The 17,478-nt window shown below is 34.3% G+C and overlaps 1 protein-coding gene across 1 annotated transcript; it reads right to left on the bottom strand.

Annotated features, from left to right (window-relative positions):
• Positions 1-342: 342 nt before the first annotated feature.
• LOC117924166 (berberine bridge enzyme-like 8) lies at positions 343-2,042 on the bottom strand. Its single transcript, XM_034842748.1, has one exon. The coding sequence runs from the start codon at positions 2,011-2,013 to the stop codon at positions 418-420; it is 1,596 nt and encodes a 531-aa protein (XP_034698639.1). The 5' UTR covers positions 2,014-2,042; the 3' UTR covers positions 343-417.
• Between the last annotated feature and the right edge of the window lie 15,436 nt (positions 2,043-17,478).

Genomic DNA, 17,478 nt, shown 5'->3' with positions numbered 1-17,478 from the left:
TGATAACATTTTCTTTGGATATAAATTGGGGCTGGATTTGAGAGCATTAAGAGTTGTAATATCCTTTAACAATATTGGAAGTTCTTCTTCGTCTTTGTTCATGGATATAGGCTTAAGGCCGAACCATGTGAATCATTGTGTTTTATTTTTGTTTGACTTATTCTTTTCTTCCTATTATTATTCTTTGTCATGATTTGCACGACCCTGAATTATATAATTCATCCAAAATAAGTTGTGAATACAACAACATATGAATTTTCTGATACCACAGCTCCTTAACATAACAATGTGTTCTTATTTTGTACCAGGAAAGAAAAAATGAAGCAGGTAGATCTGCAGTGATGAAACATAACAATGTGTTCTTATTATTGAAGCAATCAGAAAGGTATTGCCTAGAGACACAAATCTAGTAACCATTTAATAGGGAAGAGTTGGGATGCTTTGTTCATTTCTGAAGAAGTTACCAGGATCAACCTTGGTCTTGATCCGCACCAGCCTGTTGAAATTCTTCTTGAAATACTTGATCCCATAAACTCTTCCTTCCAAGTAGCTGTTCTTACCGTTGTGGTTGACACCCAAGTCCAGATCCCTATAGTTGAGAAATGCCTCTCTGGGGGACTTGGAAACAAAGGGAGTCATGTAACTGTAGAGCTGTTGTGTCAAGTTTATGTATCGTTCAGCCGCCTCACTCCCTTCCTCATCCCAGTTTGTGGCGTACATGATTTTGCATAGGTTCCCTGCACGGTGTGGAAAAGGAGTTGCAGACGGGGAAATCTCAGCCATCTTTCCACCGTAAGGGTTGAAGACCAGATATGGCGTCTGTAGCTCGATCATTTTCTTCCATATCCCCTCCAAACCAGCCTTTGGAATTGGTTCCTTCAGATAGTCTGATTTCCTCTTCAAGTGGGTGAGTACTTGAGGGTTTCGATCAAGCAAAGCCTCAACAGGCGTTCCCGTGGCAAACTCTGTCCAGAAGAGGACAGACTCTACCCAACTCATCTCAGTGCAGTCTGAGCTCTGCAACCCCAACTCGGGTAACCTCGTGTTCATGATGGAGAGAAGTCTTTCAGAACTTCCAAGGAACAAGGACAGGAATGTAGCTCTTACTGTCTTCTCTCCACTCCGGCTGCTATTCACCACATCCATGGTTAGTCTGATGAATAGATCGCCATCAACCTTATCTGCAACTTGCTGCCACTGATACACAATGTTTGTTGCATTCTGTTCCAAGGTCCTTGCAACTCTGAAAACAGTTACTGTAGCTGGAACTTGGACAAGCTTGATTTTATAAGAAACAATGAGGCCGTAGCTAGCTCCACCTCCTCCTATAATGGCCCAAAACAAGTCTTCCCCCATTGATTTTCGGTTGAGAAGTCGGCCATTAACATCAACCAACTCTGCATCCACAAGGTTATCGACAGACAGCCCGTACTTTCTCATCATATTACCATAACCGCCACCACTGAAGTGGCCACCAGCACCAACCGTAGGACATACACCAGCAGGAAAGCCATGAGTCTTGCTTTTTTCGGCAATCCTATAGTAAATTTCACCAAGAGTTGCTCCAGCCTGAACCCAAGCACTCTCATCTTCTATATCCACACTAATGGATCGAAGATTGAACATATCAAGGATGAAGAAGGGGACATCGGATACATAAGACACGCCCTCGAAGTCATGGCCACCGCTTCGAATTTTCATCTGCAAGCCATGCTTCTTAGAGCAAATAATGGCAGCTTGTATGTGAGACTCATGGGTGGCGGTGATGATAAGGTGCGGTTTAGGGGTCGTAGATGTATTGAATCGGAGGTTTCTAATGTATGACTCTAAAACAGACGAATATGAAGAGTTATCCGGAGTGTATAGTACTGCAGAGATGGGATGAGAAGACTGAGAATGGGTAGAAAGGCATTGGAGAAAGGCTCCATGAACAGAATCCGAAGCTGCCCATGAAAGAGATAGCAAAAGAATGATTGAAAGCAATGAAAGCATTGAAGAGCTTGAAGTTCCCATTTCTGGTTTCCTCTTCTGTGTGCAAGAGAGTATTGAGATGGTACTACAAGATCCTAGTTCGGATTGAAATTTATAATAAAAGAAGAGGTAAGAAGACAATACAAGTCACCTCCCAATTTGGCCATGGAAATTCAAAGCAGGAATTGGTGAGTGGAACTCAATCAGCATTTGACATTTTGTAATTGCAATATCATATGGTGAAAGGATCCTTTGTTTATTTTACTTTTTCACGATCCATGAACTCATTGCGGAGCTGTTGGCAATGTCTTCAGCTTCTGTAACATTCACAATCATAGATCAAGTTGGTCTACCAAAATTTATTTTTTCCTCCAAAAGGAAATTTATAGATAATAATAAATAATTAAAAAAAAAAAAAAACAGAAGAACCAAATATGATAAGCATAGATCTAGATTGCCAAATGAATGACGCAAGAAGTCCATATGGATTAGATAGTTTCATATACAAAAATCATATTGTTATTTAATTATCATACGATTTTATATAGAAAAAGTTTTGTCACTAATAATTGTAAAAGGCCTGTATTGATTAAGAATGACAATAATCGCACCTATCTAACCATTTCAACTTTTCCTTTCAAATTAAAGCCCAACCTCTATTACAAAATATAACCAACTTTGCTGTAAACCCAAATCCCAAAATCATGATTTGATCAGATTTAAGCCAAAAATTTATCTCGGTGAAGGAAGTCTGATTGGAATCGACAAGTAACTTCATAAGTGCCAAATTTTCCCAACTGATTAGGCTGATATATAACAAACAATAAATAATCCAACAAAAACAAGTTTGACAAGTCATCTCTTGAATAAACTCATTCCATCAGTCAATTACTGACCAAGAATTTATATTTTTATCAGCATATCCCACTCATCATTTGAAATTTTAATACTAAAATGTATGGTAGCTATTGCCACATCAAATATTTTATGGAGTACGTATAAAAGAAATCATAATGTTAATATCGAAAGTGACTTCTTTTTTTAAAATCCCAAGTGTGAAATTCCAATCAAAATATTGGGCAATGTCTGTAGGCCTGACCTTTCTATAGAGTGTGACCACACTCATCATTTTAAATTTTAATACTAAAATGTATGGTAGCTATTGCCACGTCAAATATGTTATGGTGTACATATAAGACAAATCATAATGTTAATATCGAAAGTGATTTCTTTTTTTAAAACCCCAACTGTGAAATTCCAATCAAAATATTGGTCAATGTTTGCAGGCCTAACCTTTCTATAGAGTTTGACCACACTCATCATTTTAAATTTTAATACTAAAATGTATGGTAGCTATTGCCACATCAAATATTTTATGGATACGTATAAAGAAATCATAATGTTAATATCGAAAGTGACTTCTTTTTTTAAAATCCCAACTGTGAAATTCCAATCAAAATATTGAGCAATGTCTGCAGGCCTGACCTTTCTATAGAGTTTGACTACACTCATCATTTTAAATTTTAATACTAAAATATATGGTAGCTAATGCCATGTCAAATATTTTATGGTGTACGTATAAGAGAAATCATAATGTTAATATCGAAAGTGACTTCTTTTTTTAAAACCCCAACTATGAAATTCCAATCAAAATATTGGGCAATGTCTATAGGCCCGACCTTTCTATAGAGTTTGATCACACTCATCATTTGAAATTTTAATACTAAAATGTATGGTAGCTATTGCCACGTCAAATATTTTATGGCGTAACTATAAGACAAATCATAATGTTAATATTGAAAGTGACTTTTTTTTTTAAAACCCCAACTGTGAAATTCCAATCAAAATATTGGGCAATGTCTGCAGGCCTGACTTTTCTATAGAGTTTGACCACACTAATCATTTGAAGTTTTAATACTAAAATGTATGGTAGCTATTGCCACGTCAAATATTTTATGGCATACGTATAAGACAAATCATAATGTTAATACTGAAAGTGACTTCTTTTTTTAAAACGTCAAGTGTGAAATTCCAATCAAAATATTGGGCAATGTCTGTAGGCCTAACCTTTCTATAGAGTTTGATTACACTCATCATTTGAAATTTTAATACTAAAATGTATGGTAGCTATTGCCACGTCAAATATTTTATGGCGTACATATAAGAGAAATCATAATGTTAATATCGAAAGTGACTTCTTTTTTTAAAACCCCAAGTGTGAAATTATATTCAAAATATATAACACATTAGCAAAAATATTATCATTTTTTTATTCATATCCAAACACTAATTAATTATTCACGAAAACATTTTGATAAAATGCTATAAATAAAAATGTTATAAGCTAAAAACACTTTTGTCATAATCACTCTCAATCATACCCTTAGAGTGTGTTTGGTAGTGATTCTAGGAAGTGTTTCTAGCATCTTTAATATATGAAAAATAAAAATTTTCAAGTGTTAGAAAGACTAAAAACACTTCCTAAAATCACTACCAAACGCACTCTTAATTTCCTTTTATTAATTTTGTTTTTTGTGACAAATACACATAAAATATTACTCATTATGAATTGATACAAAAACTTGTACACAAAATCCTTTTATATTCATATTGTATCAAGAGCCCCCTCTTTCTCCAAGCATTCTTCCTTCATTCTTATATTTTTCTTTTCTTGTTTTAGCAATGATCAAGGAAGTTTTAGGGAGCCCTCAAATCCTTCATGTGATACTAGGTTGTCTCTTTATTTGAGTTAGTGGTTCCCTTTATTTCCTCTACCAAGACATCCAATGAAGCTTGGGACCAGTTGGTTAAATTTTATGCTAATCATTCTCATTTAATTAGAATTCAATTGAAGGATGATGAACATGCCTTATTGACTTATGGAACACACCAAACTTGTTTTAAAGGGTCTCCACACAATCAAGAATCAATGTTCTTAGAATTTTCAAAGAGAATAATGGTTGAAGTTATGGGTCAGATTAGGGACATGATTAGTAATGAAATTAGTGAAAATTTTCAACTAAAAGATTGCCTTAATAATGCATCACTGTGGTGGGATTTTCTTTAGAGTGAGTTACCTCCTTATAGTAGCAAAGAAAGCTAGCAATTATGTAAGTTGATGATTTGTGTGGCTAAGATTTAACTAACTCTTGTTAACCATATGTGGTTGTTGTCAGCCTTTTGACCCAATGACGGAAAAAAGAGCCTCATGGGTAGGTCTTGCACCCATGGGAGCCTAGACAGAGAGCAAGGATGACCAAGAGGTTTGGTGGTTCAAACCCCAAGAGATAAAAGGAGGAGACCATGTGTGGGCCAGGCGCACACCGCGGATGAGCCAGACAAGCACTACGTGCGCATCAGACACACACCGCGCACGCACCAGGCAAGCATCGCGCGCACACCAAGTATATGTTGGCTATGGAGTTGGTGCAGATGGAGGGTGAGGTTTATTTTAGAATATAATTTCTAATTATTTAAATATTCCATTATGTCTCCTCAAGCATGTATGATGTCTCCTCAAAACATTTTGAGAATGATCTGTATTGCTCTTTAAAGAGGGAGGGGTAGGTGACTCCAAGGCACCAAGGGAAGGCCTTGATCGCACCAAAGGGGCACCATGGCACGACCTTGGGCTCCACGACATGTGTGGCGTGCACCTTGTAGGCACAACGGCACGGAGCATGGCGCGATCTACCTCCTACTCGCGCTGACACGAGGTAACCTAAGCCTTGTGTAGCGAGCCAGTTAGAAAATCCATGGGCACAACACCACGGTTCGATGGAGCATTAGACGCATAGTTGACTCGGACCTAAGATGACCATGCATGGCACAAGGGCGCAATGCCCTATGCATTAAGAAGGCACAGTCATGGGCACAATGCCATAACTCGTTGTTGTGGAGCCTTGATATGACAGAGGGAGCTAAACACATGCCCAGGCCATGGGCACCTTGACATGGCATGGGCTCACACATCAGTGAAAAGAAAGCACACTGATGCACTAGACACTTGGTCAGCTAGTTGGTGCATGTTGCTGGTTCAGAGGGCCTTGATCAAAGACACGTTGGTGGGCACCTATTCAAAAAAGGCACCTTACGGGGAGGAGACAGCTTGTTAGGGGAACTCATCATAGCTTGATGAGAAAGGCTTGAGGGGATGGAAGGTAGCTAGTGGCAGATGGCTAGTGGCAACTAACTAGTGGCAACAAGTGATCGGGACAACATTCAACTACAGGGGATAGGTAGGTGGTTATGGTGTTATGGCAGGTGCGAAGAAACACCTTAGACTGAAGGAGTGTCTTTAGCTAGGCGATTATGCAAGCAGTTCATCGGCTGGGTGGTTATGCAAGCAGTTATGGCGGTTGTGGTAGTTGCATAACCACTAGGCAGGCTCCTTGGTTTTGAATTTTGAATTGTAACTACAGTGTAGATTATTTAAAAGGCCCCTGCATCTCTGAGATAGAGCATAGAGAATGTCTTTGAATGCTTAAGGGTTCTAAGCGTCGTACTTTAACTCAGGCCAAGTGTTGAGACACTTTGGAAAGACAATTTTGTATCTTGTAGAGTTGAATAATACAAGTTGGGAATGTGTTCATGTAATTGTGTGGTTAGCTATTACATTGTTTTTCTAAGGGTTGGATAGAAAGGTTGGCTAAGGAAGAGTCCTTAACACTGCACACTCAGTGAAAAAAATTGGGCAGATTTCAAGGGTGTGACAAGTGGTATCAAAGTGTGCACTAGAGATGGTTGGTGGTAGTGTGATGGAAGCCTTGCGGGAAAGGATTGCTCGGATGGAAGAAATGCTGGGAGAATGGCCACACGAGGATGACACTATGGCTTCATGGGAAGAGCACACTATGTAGGAAATCCAAGTGTAGAGGAGTTTGTTGGAGACCCATGACAAATTCTTTGAGGAGAAATTTACTGGCTTGAAAATAAAGATCCAGTCCATGATGGATGATTTCAAGACCGCCTTGCAATCTTATGGAGAAGACATTGTAGTCCTCAAGAAGGTTGTGTTGCAGGGATGCTCCTCAGGCCCTGAAGCCCCTCCCAAAGTCTGGGTCCCAAAACCTAAGGGCTTCATTGGTAACAGGAACACGAAGGAGTTGGAGAATTTCTTATGGGACATGGAGTAGTTCTTCAGGGCTGCTCATATTCCTGATGGCAAGAAAGTGTCCATTACCAATATGTATTTGACTGATGAGGCCAAACTATGGTGGTGAACAATTCCTCCCCACCAACAGTGCTTGGGTGGCCAATGAATCATTGAAAAGGCTTAAACACACCGGATCAATGAGGGACTATGTCAAGGAATTCAGCTCCTTGATGTTGGATATAAAAAACATGTCAAAGGAGGACAAACTCTTCAATTTCATGTCCGGATTGCTAGGATGGGCTCAAATAGAACTTTGAAGGCAAGATGTTCATGATCTCTCTATTGCCATGGCTACAACAGATTGCCTGGTGGATTACAAGATGGGTGGCGCCATCTCCACCATGCAAAAACCAAAGTCAAAAGGAGACAGAAAGACTAAGACTATGGACAAGACTTCTAAGAAGTGAGGGTGGAAGAAGTAGAACAAGAAAGATGTCGCAGGGGTAAAACCAATGGAGAAGACCACAAAATATGTGCAACAGTCCACTCGAATGGCAGGATGTTTCATTTGCAATGGTCCTCATCGAGCCAAGGATTGCCCCAAAAGAGAGAAACTCTTGGCCCTTGTGACTGCAAAAGACAAGGGAGAATCTGACTTAGAAACCTCTCATAGAGTCAATCCATTGCAACTCTTGAATGTCCTCCATGGTGAGACTCCTGTCTAAAAGTCCTTAATGCATGTGTATGCAATTATGAATGGTGTGCAAGTTAAGGCCATGGTGGACAGTCTTGCCACTCACAATTTCATGGCCACTCGAGAGGCAACCAGGTTAGGATTGAAGTTGGAAAAGGATACTAGTCGGATCAAAATAATCAATAGCAAAGCCCAGAAGATCCAAGGGATAGCCAAGAATGTCCCCATGTAAGTTGGTGACTGGAAGGGCACGTGCAGCCTACTTTGTGTGCCCTTAGCTGACTTCGATTTGATCCTTGGTGTAGACTTCCTTTTGAAGGCTAAGGTGGCCTTGATCCCACATCTTGGTGGATTGGTGGTGCTGGAAGAAAGATAGCCTTGTTTTGTGTAGGCCTTGAGGGCAAATGATGGTGGTAAAGGTCCGTTATCCAATTAAAGAATGGATTGAAGCAAAGCTATGATACATATGTCGTAGGAATGGGCAGTCTGTGGAAGTCCTTGATTCAGTGGTCCAAATTTTGAAGGAGTTAAAAAATGTGATGCTTGCAGAACTCCCCAAGGAATTGCCACCCCGATGACCTATTGACCACAAGATTGAATTGTTGTTTGGAACAAAGCCCCCAACTCAAGCCTCTTACAGGATGTCTCCTGCAGAATTGTTGGAGCTACGGAAACAGTTGAGGGAATTGTTGGATGCAGGCCTGATCCATCCCTTGAGGGCTCCATATGGTGCACCAGTGTTGTTCCAAAAGAAGCATGATGACTCTCTATGCATGTGTGTGAATTATAGGGCTCTCAACAAGGTGACCATAAAGAACAAATACCCGATCTCCTTGGCAGCCGAGTTGTTTGACAGATTGTCAAAAACCTCCTACTGCACCAAGTTGGACCTGAAATCAGGCTATTGGCAAGTGCAGATTGAGATAGGAGATGAGGGGAAGACCACTTGTGTAACTCAGTATGGTTCATACGAGTTTCTGGTAATGCCCTTTGGGATGACTAATGCCCCTGCTACTTTTTGCACCGTGCGATCACCAGGCATATGTTGGCTATGGAGTTGGTGCAGATGGAAGGTGAGGTTTATTTTGGAATATAATTTCTAATTATTTAAATATTTCAGTATGTCTCCTCAAGCATGTATGATGTCTTCTCTAGACATCTTGACAATGGCTTGTATTGCTCTTTAAGGGGGGATAGGTGACTCAAAAGGGCACAAAGGGAAGGCCTTAACCACACCAAGGGGGCACCATGGCACGGCCTTGGGCGTACCTAGGACACACAGACAACACTCAAGCACGCACACATAGGCTCCATGACATGTATGGCGTGCACCCCGTAGGCGCAACGGCACGAAGCTTGGTACATCCTACTTCCTCCCCACGTTGGCATGAGAGTGCCTAAGCCTTGTGCAGCGAGCCAATTGGAGAAGTCATGGGTGCAATGCCATGGTTTGATAGAGCACCAGACGCACAGTTGACTCGGACCCAAGATGACTATGCATAGCACAGGGGCGCAATGCCCTATGCACTAGAAAGGCCCAACCATGGGCGCAATGCCATGGCTTGTTGTTGTGGAGCCTTGATCTGATAGAGAGAGCTAGACACCTGCCTAGGCCATGGGCACCTTGACATGGCATGGGCTCACACATCAATATAGGGAAGGCACACTGATGCACCAAACACTTGGTCAGCTAGTTGGTGCATGATGCTGGTTTATAGGGCCTTGATCAAAGACACGTTGATGGACACTCTTTCATAAGAGGCACCTTATGGGGAGGAGGTAGCTTGTTAGGGGGACTCTTCAACAACTTGATAGGAAAGGCTTGAGGGGATGGCAACTAGCTAGTAGTAGCTAGCTAGTGGCAGTAAGTGATCAGGACAACATTCAACTACAAAGGACTGGCAGGTGGCTATGGTGCTAATGGTTGGTACGAAAAGACACCTTCGACTGAAGGAGTGTCTTCAGCTGGGCGGTTATGCAAGCAGTTCACCAACTAGGTGGTTATGCAAGTAGTTCACCAACTAGGTGGTTATGCAAGTAGTTATGGCAGTTGTGGCAGTTGCATAACCACCAAGTAGGCTCCTTGGTCTTGAATTTTGAATTGTAATTACAGGGTGAGTCATTTAAAAGGCCCCTACATCTCTGAGACAGAGGATAGAGAATGTCATTGAATGCTTAAAGGTTAAGCATTGTACTCTGACTCAGGCTAAGTGTTGAGACACTTTGGAAAGACAATTTTATATTTTGTAGAGTTGAATAATACAAGTTGGGAAGGGTGTTCCCGTAATCGTGTAGTTGCTTGTTACATTGTTCTTCTAAGAGTTAGATAGAAAGGTTGGCTAAGGAAGAGTCCTTAGCATCGCGCACTCAATGAAAAAAATTGGGTAGATTTCAGGGGTGTGATAGCTGCCATAGTGGCTATTTGTGCGTATAACTTAACTTAAAAGGTAGAGCTACAACTCAACTAGGTTGGTCGAGTTGATGACTAACCTGAGTCTAACTCAAATTAAGAATCAATCAATCCGAACCCAACCCAACTCAAAGTCCTCAATCAAGTCCAACTCAACCTCATTTTTCTAAACTTGAATTGAATTTAGGTTGTTTAAGTTAGATTTGGGTTCATCAGGCTAGACTCGAATGATTGAGGTAGCTAATTTGACCCTCAAATCTGAACTCATTTTTCATATACTTTGTTTTCCTTCAAAAAAAAAAAAAAAAGAAAGTAATTTAGGGTTTTATTTATTATTTTGTTTTTCCTTTAAAATAAACAAAAATAAATGGTCATTCCAATTTGTTCAAAAAATTAGTTTTTCACAAATAAAAACTAAGTCTCATCGTCAAGTAGGAATATAAGTGAAAATTTTGGATCAATAATACTCCAAAAAATGATAAAATAAATAATAATACATATATTAAAATCATTTTGATAAAGAAATTGATATATGTATGATATGATGTGTAATATTCAATAATAATATTTGGTGAAATATGAAATTTTGAAATATACACTCAATATTAAAATAACATTAAGTAATTAATTTTACTAAATGTCATGTCAATAATATATATATATATATATATATATATATATATATATATATATATATAACCAATGTTGCTTCATGATACTGTTGGATGAAGAAATCTCATCTTGATGGAAACAATATTTGTATCAAGATATATATATATATAATTATTTTTCTATTTAAAAATATTTATAATTTACTTATAAATTTATATATATTTAGGAAACTTAGGTTTCAGGTTATCAATATCAAAATAATAGCATATTTAAAACCTAGGTTTACCAATTTCAAGTTTACAATGCCAACCCCAAAAATATTTTGTGTTTCATGCACTTTGGGCTAAGTTGTTTTTTAATGCCCAACATGTCCTTCTCCTGCTACCAGGTCAGCCTCTATAGGTTTAAAAAAAAAAAAAACAAAAGACCAAAAATAAAAAATAACTTAATAGCATAACCTTTCTTCTTCGTTTATTTCTCTGTGTAAACCTTTTGTTCACTCTTCCCTTTATACATATCTAACTAGTATAAACCCAAACGGAAAACCCAATCATGTTCTTCATTTTTCCTTTTGGTGTGTGGTCTACAACCGAGATGCAAAAACTTGGTGCGTGCGTGGTCTGGCAAAAGTTGTGTGCCCTTGGGTGCCTCTGCTACACTACCATTGCCACACACCACCATCTTCTCACATCCCATCCTTGTCACCTCTCTCACTCGACTTCCTCTATCTTTGTGTCTCTCTCATTCTCATCCCAGGTACTCTCTCTCACTCTCTATTTCTATATGTATATGATCTGAACGACAATGATCTAAGGCTTCAATCTATAATTTTTCTTTCAAATTTTTTATTATTTGAGAATGATTATGTAATTCATTATAATTCTAGGCTTTTCTTATTGATTCTTGCTCTTTTTTTTTTTTTTTCTTTTTCTTTTTTTCCATGCCAACATGCTTCAACTTAATTGGGCTTATCTGGAATTTTTAGCTTTCATGTGTTCGATTTTTGAGAAATTTGTGGAAATTGAAAGGAAAAAAGTTTTGACATTTTCATGGATTGAGTTGGATGAAGTGAATGACTAAGTTTATCTGTGTTGAATAGTTGTTCATACATCACTAAACTAATATTTTTTTATCAAAATCATTGAGCTAATTGTTATTGTGTCAATTAAATGAGTGATTAAGCTTTTCCTATAAATGTTAGGCTTGTAGGAAAAATTTACAAAAAAAAAAAAAAAAAAAAATGTGCCTTTTTTATTTTATTTTTTCTTATTTGTCTTATGTGATTTTTTTGTCTTGCATGAGGAAATTTTAGGGAAATGATTTTCTCCAAGTGAATGAGAATCGTGGGAAAATACACTTTTCACTTATCTAATCGATCAAATATAACTTAAGCTTTTAGATTTCATTTTCTTTTGGGAGAATTGTGTTTTGGGCCCAAAAATTAATATTTGGTCCATATAACTTCCATAATTGATGGAAATGATATAAGATGTTAAAAGACCAATATATCCTTCAAATTTCTAGATATTACCTTTTAAGGATATAAAATAGTGATGGACTAAAATACCCAATGACCTTTCACATAAGCTTTTTTTGTCTTTATTACACCACTATTCATGCAACCATAATAATTCTATTTTAACAATTTGGATTTTTCATTGTTTTTTTTTTAAATTATATAAATAATTGAAAATCAACATTATTTTCTATTTTAAATTATAAATAAAGAAAAATTATGTTCCAAAACTATTTTAAAAAATACTTTCTAAAAAAATGGTAATATGATTTATATTTTTTAAATTTTCTTTTTGAAAAAACATTTAATTAAAAAATAAAAACTATTTTTAAAAATAAAAATTGAAAACCTTGTTTAGTACTATTTTTTATATGAAAATAATAAAAAGAATTAAATTTCATTCATTGATTATCCATTTTTATTTTTTTCCATTAGTTATTTTAATAATAAAATTAAAAAAAAATATAGTATGTTTACAATTTAACAAAGAAATTGATCAATTATGTGTTTTTTGTGGGACTATCTTTTACATGAAAATTTATTAAATAACTAAATTATATATATTTATTACTCTTTTTAATTTTATTTTCTTTATTTATTTTTTGTCTAATAGAAAATTTTAATATATCCATAATTAACAAAGTAATAAATCAATTGTGCACATTTTAATCTATTAAAATAAATTACTTTCTAATTTAAATAAATAAAATGAAATAAGTAAATAAATTTGGGGTTATTTATATTTTTTTTAACATATCTTATATCAATATTTTTTTATGGTTAAATAATTTTTTTATTTTTTTTCTTTAATTCCAAAAATAAAATGAAATAAATAAATAAATTTGGTATTTTCTAAATGATCTTATATTCATATTTCTTATGGTTAAATAAATTTTTTATTCTTTTTTCTTTATTTCCAAAAATAAAAGGAAATAAATAAATAAACTTGGTTTAAATAATAGTTTTTAAGTAATTTCTTTGTCTTATTTTTAATTACGTTTTGCATTGAAAATAAAATAAAATAACAGTTTATTTGTTTTAATTATTTTAAATGTCAAACTATTGGAAACATAGTTTACACACTCATTTGGATATAATTTATACATACATATGAAATTTATACCATTATACAAAGTTATTACACTAATTGTATAAGGGGTGTACAAAACTGTACATTTTGAACAACTTTTTTTTTTTCTTGTCATCTAAGGATTATACATTCTCCTACCACAAATTCTTTTATTTCATGTACTTTATTTAACTTGCATATGACTATTCAAATATTTACCTTAATAATGATGTTTAGAGAAAAAAAAAATTACGTTTTATATCATTTTTTTAATCAAACCATTAGAAACATGGTTCATACATCATATGTGGCACATAATGTATGCATATGGATGAAATTTGCACCATTGTACAAGGGTGTTATACTAACTGTACAAGGTAAATGTTTAATTGGACAAGGCAAATATTCTAACTGTACAAGACAAATGTTCTAACTATACAAAGGGTATACAAGGCTATCCTTTGTGAAAGATTTTAATCAATTTTGGACAACTTTTTTTTTTTTGTCTTGTCATCTAAGGATTGCACACTCTTAAGGTACACATTCCTCTATTACACACTCATCTTATGCACTTTATTTAACTCGCATATGATAATTCGAATACCTAGCCCACTAATGATGTTTGAGAAAAATTTTGTTTTTCCATCTTCCACTATTTTTTGAAACAAACCAATGAAAACATGGTTAACCTACGTATGGTTACACAATGAATAGGGGGTACATGGAATTTGAGTCACTGTACAAGGTATTCACACTAAGTGTACATGACAAATATACTAACTATACAAGGGTGTACAAGAATATTATTTGTGAAGGATTTAAGTGATTATGAAAAACTTGTTTGTTCATTTCCCCTAACCGAGGATAAATGACATTCCTTACACACATTGGTTAAGCATACATTCATCTCTTGCACTTTATCTAACTTGTATATGGTCATTTGAATAGGTACCTCACTCATGATGATTGTAAAACAAAATTATACAACAATTTTTCTTCTTTTTTAAAACCAAACCAATGCAAACATGGTTAACTGACCTATTGTCAGATATTCATGAGATTATGTATGAAATTTGAGTTATTATACAAGGCTATTATACTAACTATACAAGACAAATTTACTAATTGTATAAGGGTGTACAAGACTACTTTTTGTTAAGGATTTCAAGTGATTTTGAAAAACTTTCCCATTTTTTTCCACTCAAAGATTTTTTTCCCCTCTAAAATTCTCTCACTCAAGAATTGTTTTGAATTTTATTTCTAAATTTCATCATCAAAATTTTGTAATTGCATATTTTGTTTTTGTAATTTTAGCAATGTTCTTTCTTTCCACAATTTTTTTTTTTTTTTTTTTTTTTTGTGAAATTTTATCCAAATGAATCTATATTTAAAATTATAATCATATTTATCAAATTTTTTACTAAGATTATCTTTAATTCTTTTAATATATTTATACTCATTTATTTAAAAAATGAAAAACTAATTTTTTTTTATAAACATGTTCTATTACCTTTCAAGTAAAAAATCATATAAGTTTGAAAGTCAATAAAAAAAATTAAATACCACTTTCAATAATTTTTAGATAAAATTTTATATAATATATTTTATTTGAAATTTAATTTCTAAAGTTTAACTAAAAAATTGTATTGACAATTTCTTGTTGTGAGTCAAAATACTTTGCATTAGTCTATCTAGATAAGAAAAATTATTAATATAATATTAGAACTCATATCTTAGTTATTTTTTTCAATAAATTTATCTTTTTAAAAATTTTAAAGTAAAAACATTAAAAATTTAAAATCTAAAAGGATATATATATATATATATATATATATATAATAATAATAATAAAGTGAAGTGATAGTCAAATTTTAAAATATTTAAAATATGGTTAATGTAGAAAATATAAAAAATAAGAGAAAAATATAAATGAAATGGTAATATAAATTTAAAATAAAAAATGAAAATTAAACTAAAAGATAAATACAAAAAGATAAAAAAATATTTGGATGAAAAATCCCAAAATTTTTATCATTGCCTATAATAAGAGCAAAAATATTTAATATCTTTTAAAATGAAAAACAAAAAAACATTATTGCTTTTTATTTGACATAAAATAGAAATATAGATTGGAAGAAAAAAGAAAAAAAAGTTAGAAATGAGTAATACTTAATAGGGAATAGAAAAGCGAAAAAAAAAAAACAAAAAAAAAATTGAAATTCACACTCACTTGTGCCTATGTAAGGGTTAAGGGTATTTTAGAGATTAATGAAAGACAATATCCTTCATCTTAAATTTCATACTTTGTTTGGGTCTTGGGCTTAAATATGCATGATATATGGACCAAATGTTAATTTTTTGGCCCAACTAGGCCCAAAACACAATTCTCTCTTTTCTTTTTTATTCTTTTCCTCGGGTATCTTAGCAAATAAATAGAGAATTAGGAAAATTCTTTTGATAGACTTGTTTTTCCCATGAGTTAGGTGAGGTTTGATGCACTTCCGATTTTTCATTTTTAAAAATATAGAATAATAGCAACTTTATATAAAATTAATTTTAGAATTCTAATACAAAAATAAAAATAATTTATTTTATATTTTAGGTTCCTTAAACTCATTATTTATCTTAATGCTTCTTAATCTAAATTATTATTCCTGAATTTTAAATAAGAAAGGTATACAAGATGATTTTTTTTTTTATGGAATTAAGATTTGAAATAAATCAATGTTGCAGTCACCAAAAAATTGAGCATTACATGTCCAATTGTGTTCCTTCTTTTGTGCATGCATGCCCTTGATAGAGAAATTCCTTTCACTCATTCCTTTCAAGTTAGTAAATAGATTGTCATTGCTTAAGCAAGAAGAAACATATGGAGTTGCCTTCTCTAGTCACTGGGCTTTTTTTCTATTGTAGATTGAGTTCCTTTTGCCAGATTCTTCTTCCTAATAATGGTAATGAAGTTTATAAGTTGTAGAAAATAAGTAGAGATATTTAGTGACCTTCTTTACTAGCGTGTCTTGCTAGGTCGTTCTGGTTGCATTTTTTTTTAATGCACATTATGTTCTTAAAACTAAAAACAAAAGGAAAATATTATGGTACAGTTAACCCAAGAATTTCGTTCATTTTTTTTTTTTTTTTTGGGATTTCAGTATTATGTTTTCTTTTATTAGGAATTATTGGGTACTACTTTAAAGTGATGAGTTGTAACATCTTAACATTACTTTGAATTCCCACTTGTAAACCTGTCAAAAAGTATCTCACAAAGAAATCTTTAGGCAGACATTGGACATGGCCTAGAAGGGACTCAAATTGCTTCAGGTACTCTTGGCTTCAGCTTAATCAGTTGTCTTAAAGCATCATCATATTTACTTGGATCAAACTGATTGATAACATCTTCAATGAATGACTCCCACCCAATATGTGACTTGGTGACTTCATAACCTTGATCCATTCAAGGGCCCTTCCTTCTAAATGAATGGAAGCAATATAAACCCTGTCCACACCATCTGTGTTACTCAAAGAGAAATTTTTGTTGCATCTATAGACCTTATATGGTTCAAGCTTAGCATATATGGTTCAAACGAAAATCGGTTGGAGACATATTTGAGGTTTATTGTTGCCATAAGTTAAGGCATCTCAAAGGAAAATTTCATTACTCTGTTGCCCAAGGTTGGAGAATGGAGCATTCTCTTGAATAACGAGTTGTTGTCACCACCTTGTAATTTTTATTTGCCTTTGTTTATCATTACATAAAATAAGGGAAAAAAATTACAATAATAAAAATAAAAGTAAATTTAAAATTCATTGATTTAATGTATTGGGTTGTGAATTTGCATATGAGCTTGTGCTTTAGTTTATTTTAGGTTTTCCTCACCTGGTCAAGGAAAAAAATGTTATTCCTTTTATAGTAGACAAACTTGATGATGCTTTTAACAAAATTGCAGGTCTGTAGGCATACGTTTTTGTTCTCTCCCATTTATGCTGAGGATGCACCAGCAAGGCTTGCTCTTAGAGAGTTCATAATTGTGATCATTTTTAAAGTGTTCCATGTGATACAAATCTTTCTACACAATGTCTTCTCATTTTTTGTTTATTTCTTGTTAATTTTGTT

Source organism: Vitis riparia, chromosome 10, assembly GCF_004353265.1.
Source record: "Vitis riparia cultivar Riparia Gloire de Montpellier isolate 1030 chromosome 10, EGFV_Vit.rip_1.0, whole genome shotgun sequence".
NCBI classification, from domain to species: Eukaryota; Viridiplantae; Streptophyta; class Magnoliopsida; order Vitales; family Vitaceae; genus Vitis; species Vitis riparia.
The sequence above is the reverse complement of the archived record's forward strand: the minus strand, read 5'-3'. Positions and strand labels throughout refer to the sequence as shown.

Coding starts and splice junctions, on each gene's coding strand:
- LOC117924166 (XM_034842748.1), bottom strand. CDS start 2,013: ATGGGAACTTCAAGCTCTTCAATGCTTTCATTGCTTTCAATCATTCTT.